Source organism: Rattus rattus, chromosome 6 (genome assembly GCF_011064425.1).
Source record: "Rattus rattus isolate New Zealand chromosome 6, Rrattus_CSIRO_v1, whole genome shotgun sequence".
Lineage (NCBI taxonomy): Eukaryota > Metazoa > Chordata > Mammalia > Rodentia > Muridae > Rattus > Rattus rattus.
Window position 1 is genome coordinate 47054060 of NC_046159.1, and position 9910 is coordinate 47063969.

Below are 9910 nucleotides of genomic sequence, written 5' to 3' on the forward strand. Positions count from 1 at the left end.
AGATTATTCCCTGTAATTATCATATACTTTTGTTTATGTTCTCCAGAACAAAACCTGGTCTTACTCTGTGGCCCAGATGGGCTTCAAAGTCACTCTGAAACCACACATGCCTCAAGCTTGTAGTATTCTTCCTGCCTCGGTCTCTCAAGTGCTGGTCACAGGCGTTGGCCATCACATGTGGCTTGCTTTCGCTTACATTTTTTTGTTTGTTTGTTTCATTTTCTTAGGGTTTTTTTCCTTTTTACTTTCTTCCATTTATTTTTATTTCCTCTGTACTTGCTATTTCTTTACTTATAAAGCATAACTTTCTATACTCAAATAAAAAGAAGCTCAAACCCAAATATTCTTATTCTAATGCATCTAAGTTAATAGATAAGACAGCTTTCCTTAAATTTTCATTCATCCATACCTTTAAAGTCAACCATAACGTCACACCTGAGAAGTAAATGAATTTAAAAAGACAAAATATACATTTAAAAGACAAAAAATGCAATGATCAAGACAATCTATTATACAATTTGCCAAAATCAACAGAAGGCAGCATGAAAATAATCTATTTTTAAATATGACAGTAAAAACACTCTCCTAAATAAGATCATTGAGGAATACATATTTTCAGATATCTGTACATCAACCTCTAAGAAAAAATAGATATGGGTGACAAATGAGAGAAACTTAATGTGAATATCTTCCCAGATAAGACTATACTGTGGGTATCTGGAATTCAGAATTAAACTTCTTAAACAAATTTTAGACAGAACAAAAGTTGGTCTGGGATTATATATCTCATTTGTAGGTCTTACTTTGTCCCAAATTGCAGGAGGTCCTGGTCACAGTTAAATCCCAGTACCACCTCAAGGAGACGCAGAAATTATAAACTAACCCAGACAGAAACAGATTAGACATTTCTTAGTAATACTTTGCAGATTATGTTAAGAAAAAATTAGACAGAGCCCATTCCACAGAGTCAAATGAATCCTTTCCACTTACTGCTCACATTAGTAAAACATTATCAATATTTGAATCAATTTCATGTTTAAACTGTTTTAACTGATTACCTATGCAGAATTACTGAACCTGAGTTATATACCATTTGAGTCATCATGATTGTATTTCCTTGGGTGAATCTGAGAGCCTGTTCTGACAGTGATGTGGTGGGAATAAGTGAGACACTTGAAATCTTCCCTTCTGTGTGATGCTAAGCAGTAAGTAGGTCACATCTCACAGCTTCTTAACAAGAAATAACTGTGCAGGCCTTACTAGGAGGAAAGAACTAGTAACAGCATGCACTGCCTGTTGTATCACGGATAGTCTATGTAGCTTAAGAATGTAGTATTAAGCAAAAAATGAAAATCATTATTTTATCAAAGAAACAAAATACAGAATGAAGGCAAACGAGCTTGGTATGTGTCCCAGAGATCCCACTCTGATTCTGAAGCAAAATTTAACACAAAGGCATCTACATACAACTTCCATGACTTTCTATATTAGGAAGATTCAGAGCAGATGAGGCCAGTGTGGCCTACCTTGTCAAAAATAAATACCCACTTATAGAACAGTTCCACTGCTAAATGCCTCAACTGGCCGTATCATTCCCCCTGCTACTGGCAGTCCCTAAGAAGTGGTGGTCACTTAATGTGACGTACTCACTGTCTGCATTTAGAGGCAAGTGGGACAATGAATGACTTTTCAAATCTAGTACTTTATAGTTATTTATAGAAAAGCAATCCTAAATATACTACCAAAGTCTACAGTTAAGAAAACCTCATTATCTTTAAATACTGAGAACACAAAGGGCCCATACAAACTAGTTGTGTCAAGTAGCCACTTTCTACTTTAACATTCACTAGCTGTGCTCTTAAAATCTCTATGAGAGAAGCAGGAATTTTCCCCATGCCTTTTGGCAATAGCTAAAGGTTCAGATCTGTAAAATTTCATGAAGTCGGTTGTTTTTAAAGCTAAATTATTCAGCATCTTGAATTAGTATTGCACTCATATGTTGCCCGAAATATGTCTAGAACAAAAGTAAGGTAAATAGGTCTACAAGCATTTGCTTTTCTTATTAGATAAGCAAGCTCGCATAACGGAAATGCAAACTGCAATTTAAATAAGCCTATATGTGTGTGACAATGTATCAACCTCTTATAGAATGAAATTCAATTGCCAATACTACAAATCCATGAAGACCAGAAAGAGTACTGTATACAAAGTTCTTACTATTGACCCATTCCACTTTGAGATCAAAACAGCAATTCTTCAAGACTTAAGAAAAATAGATTTTAGGAAAGAGACTCTTTAAATCACTGAATACATCATTTCTGTCATTAAGAGAAATAACTTATGCTTTTTTTCTGCAATAATTCATTCTAATGAAGTAATTCTCTAACTCCTAATTAACACTACATTTACAGAGTGAGCGAGTTTATCAGTAGGCATTCTTCCTTGTTTTAGGTTACTTGTCTCTAAAATATGTCAAGTAAGCCTTTAGAGACTCCGGGAGTGGTAGCTTCATTATCTTTTCCCTCAGTAGGTTCTGAGGGGGCTCCTCGCGCTTCATGGCTTCACTGTGATCTTTCTCCTCTTCTTCCTTGCTGTCTTCTTCCATTTTCTCATCCTCTTCACTGTCTAGAGGCTGAGGGATAAGCTGATTGCCCACAAATACATAGGTGTTGATTCTCTGTTTAACTCTCTTCCTTTTCCTCTTGGGTGGAGCCCTCTGTGGAATGCCCTTGGCTTGCATCTCATCATTTATGAAGTTTCTAAGTGTACGTCGAATGTAAATACGAGCCAAGTCTTGGAGATTCCTGACAGCACACGGGGCTACAAACAAACACAAAAATGAAAACATTATATACTGCATATTTCTTCACAAACTTTAGAAAACATCAAACTATAAAAAACTGTCTTGAGAATGATTAATATACAACGACTTAATGCACACTGAGCAGGGCAGGCAGTGTAGCAAAATGAGGTAAATCTCTGGAAGAATAAATAATTTAGAAACAGGATAAAGACAAAAATGGTAAGTTCAAGAGATATTTTACCCTGTTTATCATCTAATACTGCTGTTTCAGTTATATGGGGGTCATAGGGGTTGGATCACAATCATTTGGAACACCAGTTCTAAAGGACCTAATGCCCACTTCTGGCTTCTGGGGGACCAGGTATGCACATGTTGAGCAACGTATAAATGAAGGCAAAATAGTCCTATAAATAAATTAAAAATAAAAATAAACCCTTTCCTTAAGAAAATTAATACATTATATGGAGACAAATACTCATCAGAAAAACTCAATGTAACATTTCAATAGCTGCCTGAACTCTGAAGTTGCTGGGGGTGCTCACGCATGGGCATGTGTGTGTGGCTAGAGAGTGAGACACGGGGTCAGTGGACGGTAACCAAGCACACACATGTTCACTGCAAAGTTCCAACAGGAGTTGTGAATAAACACAGGTCCCCAGCACAAGAGACTGATGTTTACTTACATGGAATACATTACAAAATGGAGGAGGAAGGATCATAAACTCAAATGTATAAAATACCAACTGTGCCTTTGATGCAAATTTGTTCCCCCAATTACTTAACAAATCACTTGTTAAACACTAGGCCAGACATAAGAACTCATTTAGATGCAGGCTTTACTTCCCAAACTGGGAAAGTCCTGAATACAGGGCTCACATGTGGAAGACATAGGTTTAAAAAGAGGCAGAGATGAAAAGAAAGAGAAAATCCAGGGACTCTGAAGAGCGCACAAAACAGGATGATATGCAGGAAGTTCTGACTACTTCTTTGACAGGCAGATATGGGCGGCTTCCACTAGCTGGTGGGACAGTCCACTCTGAGAGCTGTTTTTAATTTCCAAGGAGCCTAAATCCTTCTTGATCAGGAAAATGGAGAGAGATCGGCAGAGCATCAAAGCCCTCTAGCAAAAGAATGGGCTTCATGAGCTGAAACTGAACACTGTGTGGTGGTTATGTCTGGTCATCACTTGGGTGATCTGAGATGCGGCCACAGTGACAGGAAAGGGACAGGAGAGAAGCTGAGACACACAGAATAACCAATATATCACATTGGCACAAAATGGAAATTGGCCTGGAGCTAAGGACAAATAACAAACAAAACATTCCATGTCTAGCATGAACTTCTACCAGGCAGCTGCTGGTGTCAGATACAAACAGGACAGATGTAGAGAGGAGAACAGAATGAGAAGAGAAAACTCCACATATGTTTATTGGAATGAGAGATACAGTAGTCACTAATCAAGGTCATTCAGGGTAACACCAGCAACACAGGGGAGACAGGAGGGTTGCGGGGCTTCCCTCTAGCCTCTGTGTGTGACATGTGCAAGCTGGGACTCTAGCCTCACATTATTGACCCAGCTGCAGCGGGACTTCTCCCTAGCCTCTGTGTGTGTACAGCGGGACCTTCTCTAGCCTCTGTGTGTGTGTGTGCAAGCTGGGGCTTCCTCTAGCCTCTGTGTGTGTGTGTGTGTGTGTGTGGGACTTCCTCTTAGCCTCTGTGTGTGTGTGCAAGCTGGGGCTTCCTCTAGCCTCTGTGTGTGTGTGTGTGTGGCTAGGGCTTCCTCTAGCCTCATTGTGTGTTTCGTGACTTCCTCAGCCTCTGTGTGTGTGTGTGCAAGCTGGGGCTTTACTCCCCAGCCTCTGTGTGTGTTATTACCATGGGGACTTCCTCTAGCCTCTGTGTGTGTGCAAGCGGGACCTCTAGCCTCTGTGTGTGTGGCTGGCTGGGGCTTCCTCTAGCCTCTGTGTGTGTGTGTGTGTGTGTGTGCAGCTGGGACACCTCTGGCCTCTGTGTGTGTGAAAGCTGGGGGCTTCTCTAGCTGCACTGTGTGTGTGCAAGCTGGGGCTTCCTCTGGCCTCCATGCCCAATGGCTGGCGGGACTTCCTCTAGCCTCTGTGTGTGTGCAGCACGGGACTTCTCTGGCACCTCTGTGCCTTGCAAGCTGGGCTACCAGCCTCTGTGTGTGTGTGTGTGTGTGTGTGTGTGCAAGCTGGGGCCCCTCTAGCTCTGTGTGTGCATGCAAGCTGGGACTTCTCTGGCCTCTGTGTGTGTGTCTGTGTGCAAGCGGGACTTCCTCTAGCCTCTGTAGCCTGTGTGTGCAAGCTGGGGCACCTCGCCTCTGTGTGTGTGTGTGGCTGGGGCTTCCTCTAGCACTCTGTGTGTGTGTGTGTGCAAGCTGAGACTCCTCTAGCTTTCTATTGTGTGTGCAGCTGAGCTTCCTCTAGCCTCTGTGTGTGTGTGCAAGCTGGGGCTTCCTCTAGCCTCTGTATGTGTGTGCAGACTTCCTCTAGCCTCTGTGTGTGTGTGCAGCTGGGACTTCTGCCTCTGGCCTCTGTGTGTGTGTGCAAGCTGGGGCTTCCTCATGCACCTCTGTGTGTGTGTAGCTGGGGCTTCTCTAGCCTCTGTGTGTGTGGCTAGGGCTTCCTCCCCAGCGCCTCTTCAACATGTGTGTGCAAGCTGAGGGCTTCTCCCAGCCTCTGTGTGTGGCTGGCTTTGGACTTCTACTCCCAGCCTCCTGTGTGTGTGTGTGTGCAAGCTGGGGCTTCCCTCTGTAGCCTCTGTGTGTGTGTGTGGGCTTCCTCTAGCCTTACTCTGTGTGTGTGTGCAGCTGGGGCTTCCATAACACTCTCTGTGTGTGTGTGTGTGCAAGCAGACTTCCTCTAGCCTCTGTGTGTGTGTGCAAGCTGGACTTCCCTCTAGCACCTCTAATGACATGTGTGCAAGCCAGGACTTCTCTAGCCTCTGTGTGTGTGTGCAAGCTGGGACTTCTCTAGCCTCTGTGTTTTTATTGTGCAAGCTGGGAGGCTTCCTCTAGCCTCTGTGTGTGTGTGTGTGTGCAAGCTAGGACTTCTCCGCCTCTGTGTGTGTGTGCAAGCTGGGGCTTCCCTCCCCAACCTCTCTGTGTGTGCGGCTGGGGCCCCTCCAACCCTCTGTATGTGTGTGCAAGCACAAGGGCTTCCTCATACCTCTGTGTGTGTGTGTGTGTGCAAGCGGGGCTTCCCTCTAGCTCTGTGTGTGTGTGTGGGGCTCACTCTAGCCTCTGTGTGTGTGTGCAAGCTGGGGCTTCCCTCTCCCAACCTCTCTGTGTGTGTGTGCAAGCTGGGACTTCTCTAGCCTCTGTGTGTGTTTGCAAGCTGGGGCTTCCTCTAGGCTCTGTTTGTGTGTGCAAGCGGGGACTTCTCTAGCCTCTGTGTGTGTGTGCAAGCTGGGGCTTCCTCTAGCCTCTGTGTGTGTGTGCAAGCGGGGACTTCTCTAGCCTCTGTGTGTGTCTGTGTGCAAGCGGGACTTCCCTCTAGCCTTTCTGTGTGTGTGTGGCTGGGACTTTCCTGCCTCTGTTATTATTATTATTGCAAGCTGGGACTTCTCTAGCCTCTGTGTGTGCTTTGGCTAGGACTTCTCTAGCCTCTGTGTGTGTGTGTGGGGCTTCCCTCTAACCTCTGTGTGTGTGTGTGTGTGTGTGTGCAAGCTGGGACTTCCTCTAGCCTCTGTGTGTGTGTGCAAGCTGGGGCTTCCCTCTAGCCCTCTGTGTGTGTGTGTGTGTGTATGTGTGTGTGTGCATGTGTTTGTGTGCAGCTGGGGCTTCCCTCTGGCCTCTGTGTGTGTGTGCAAGCGGGACTTCTCTAGCCTCTGTGTGTGTGTGCAAGCTGGGACTTCCTCTAGCCTCTCTGTGGCCATGCAAGCTGGGACTTCTCCCCAGCCTCTGTGTGTGTGTACACAAGCTGGGGCTTCCCTCGCCTCTGTGTGTGTGCCAGCGGGGACTTCCTCAGCCTCTGTGTGTGTGTGTACAGCTGGGGCTTCCTCCCCAGCCTCTGTGTGTGTGTGCAGCGGGGACTTCTCTAGCCTCTGTGCCTTTGGCCAGCCTGGCTAGGACTTCCTCTAGCCTCTGTGTGTGGCATGTGCAAGCCAGGGACTTCTCTAGCCTCTGTGTGTGTGCAAGCACTAGGTACAAAACTGTCCCTCACACACGTGTATGAGCAAAAATAAACAAGGTTTGTAAAAGACCTATGTCTTTTTGAGAGCTACAAATGTACATCTCACATAAAATAAACAAATTCGTGAAAGGAACAGGAATTGAGAAAGTCTTTATTTAGGTTGAACCATACAAAAAACATAGTTTTCTCTTAAAAAAAACAAACCAAAAACACTAACTTTAAATATGTTTTTTAAGACTGATTTCACAGAAACCAATGTGATAAAACTTTGCAATTTATTATGGTATTCTCAGTCCTAAACTTAAATGTCACTACCAGCGCTTCTTTTGAAAATTTAAATCACATTTCTACAGTTTTATATGCATAAACCACATACCCACATAAGCCCGGAAAGAAATAGGATTTTAAGTCCAAATAAGGTGCTGATAAATCAAAGGAAAAACTTGTATCTTTATTTTAATAAGTTGTGTCTGAGCAGTTTTATTTTTACCATACCATTGGCACAAAGTTTAGATAAGTGTGCTTTTTCTGGGATTTTGGTTCAATGTTCCTGATCTAGTGTAATTTCTATAATTATGGGACCAATGTTTTACAAACAAATAGATACCTTGATTCACAACAAGGAGACATTCTTGATATTCATTCTTCCATGGAGATTTTAGCAAATAACAATTTTAAAAACAACTTTTCATTGTAGTTATTATATAAGGATGAGGGAAAGCAACTCCCAGGATTTCCAAATTTGCTTTTAGGGAACTTGTTAAGAAAATGTACTTCCAGGCTCTGAGATTATCAACTGTCTTGACATCAATCCCATTTTGTACCTACCTTCCATTTCCCACTTTAGAAAATGTACTTCAGGAACAATGGATCCTTTTTTGAGGCCTCTCTTCTTTCTTTCACCAAGATTGAGATTTTATTATACTATTTTATATTTCTGAACTCAAGCAGGAAGGTTAGAATCCCACTACAGATGGTTTAGCGAGCCACCATGTAAGTTTGCTGGGAAATGAACTGGGACACTGGAAGAGCAGTCAATGCTCTTAAACCTCTGACCATCTCTCCAGCCCCAGGACGGATTCTTTTAGTTTGGCCCTGTTCATTCCAAATGATCGTTCTCCCCTTTTCTTGCATGCGTATAATGATGATATGTGTATAATGATGATGTGTGTGTGCAGTGGATATACACATACCCTTTATCACGTGCAGGCCAGAGGAGGAGCATTCAGGGGTTGATTTTCTCTCCTCAGCTTCTACTGTGGGTTTCTGGGATCAGATACATGTAATTAGGCTTGTTCTGCAGGCACCTGTAGCCACTTGACCCTCTTGCTGGCCTTGCTATGAGTTTATTTCTAGTTTATAGTATATATATACTCATATATACTCAACAAACACCCAATCGCTGACTTCTCTTACTTAGCATTTCTGTGTGTTTCTGTGGCAGGGAATGAAACTAATAACCTGCAGCACAACATCCATGCCAATTATCAGTCATTAGCATGTAATAATCTTTAAACTAAGACACATAGAAACCTAAAGGAAGTGTATGGGATAAAGAAAGAGCGGAAAGCTTTCTTTAAAAACACTTCATGGCCACTGCACAGAACTGCAAACCCTAACTTGAAAATGTGATGATATACCGGCATGTCTGCTGTGTAGGACACCAACATGGGCAGCATGGGCCACAGAGGCCTGGACTACTTCCTATTGGGCTAAGAGAAACTAAAATGTCAAAATAATAGTTAACTAGTACTTTAGGCCCAGTTAGTACAGAATGGCATGGTAACGGGCGTCAAAGCCTTCAAATAACACAAACCTACCGGCGATTCTTCGCTTGACTCAGGTGCCAGACACCTTTTATGTTTCCTAACTGGAAGGATATAATGCGGTCAATAATTTCAAATTTTAACAGAATGAGTCTTTTTTTTAAACTATTCTATTTTTTTGTTTTCCCTCATTCTATAAAGATACTTTTATTTTATATAGGTCTGTCTCCTTGCTTTTGTGTGTACCCAAGTATACAGTCAAGCATTTTAAAGGTTGATTAAGAATAGTTTCTAAATTATGGGAACTTCATTTTTTCAGAACTTAATTTCTTTCTAAATAGCTGAAACGAAACACAAAGTCCAAACTGGAAGATCTTTGCTAAACCCATAAAAAAGTAGTCACTATGTCTCACAGCATTCTCAGGGTCCATCCAGCTGAAGAAACCTTCAATGGCACACCAGAGAACTGATACTTCCCTGGGACAAGGTCTCAGGTCCTCTCAATTTCCCCAGGAGGAGAGCCAAGCTGTGGTTTGTGTGTAAAAAAACTTTGGCTACCTATGCCTCTGGTGCCTCATAAATCTCGTACCCAACAGCTAGGTTGTGCTCACTCCTGTGCATGCCTCCTGGTAACTGGGTGGACAAATCTGGCAGAACTATACAAATCTAAACCCTTGCCTCTCACTGTCCACTGGATAAAATGGCTGACACATTTGCGGTCATTGAGATATCCTCTGACATGAGTTCATCCCGAAATAATAAGAACTGGGGAACTGGATCAAATAGGTACTGACTTAATAGATTTCCCAAGACTTCAATACTGCTTTTTACTAACCATTATTCCAGGTCACACACTAAAAGCATTTTCATTCAAAAGGTCAGATAATTAAAAAGAAAATCAAACAAATACTAAAATAAAATGGACCACTCCTGGAAATCCAGATTCCTATGAGCAAAATAAGAGCATAATCAGGGTTCATCTATAGAAAGAAGTTTGTAATAGTTAACAAAATTATGATATACAAAGCTCATTAAAGATAGTTTCCTCTTCTTCCGAGGCCTCTGCGTCCGGTCGGATACCCACCACACGCTTCTTTGGACTTTATTTTTTCTTTGTCTCCAATGTCTCTCGTATATCTAGATTCCTTCTTACTAAGGGAGTCTTACTGTTTATCTTAAATTTGTAGGGT

General features: G+C 42.6%; 1 protein-coding gene across 1 annotated transcript; it reads right to left on the reverse strand.

The window, feature by feature from the left end:
• Positions 1–1347: 1347 nt before the first annotated feature.
• Positions 1348–2993, reverse strand: LOC116903465 (protein-L-isoaspartate O-methyltransferase domain-containing protein 1-like). Its single transcript, XM_032906017.1, has one exon. It carries the CDS (start codon positions 2858–2860, stop codon positions 2453–2455), a length of 408 nt encoding a protein of 135 aa, XP_032761908.1. The 5' UTR covers positions 2861–2993; the 3' UTR covers positions 1348–2452.
• Between the last annotated feature and the right edge of the window lie 6917 nt (positions 2994–9910).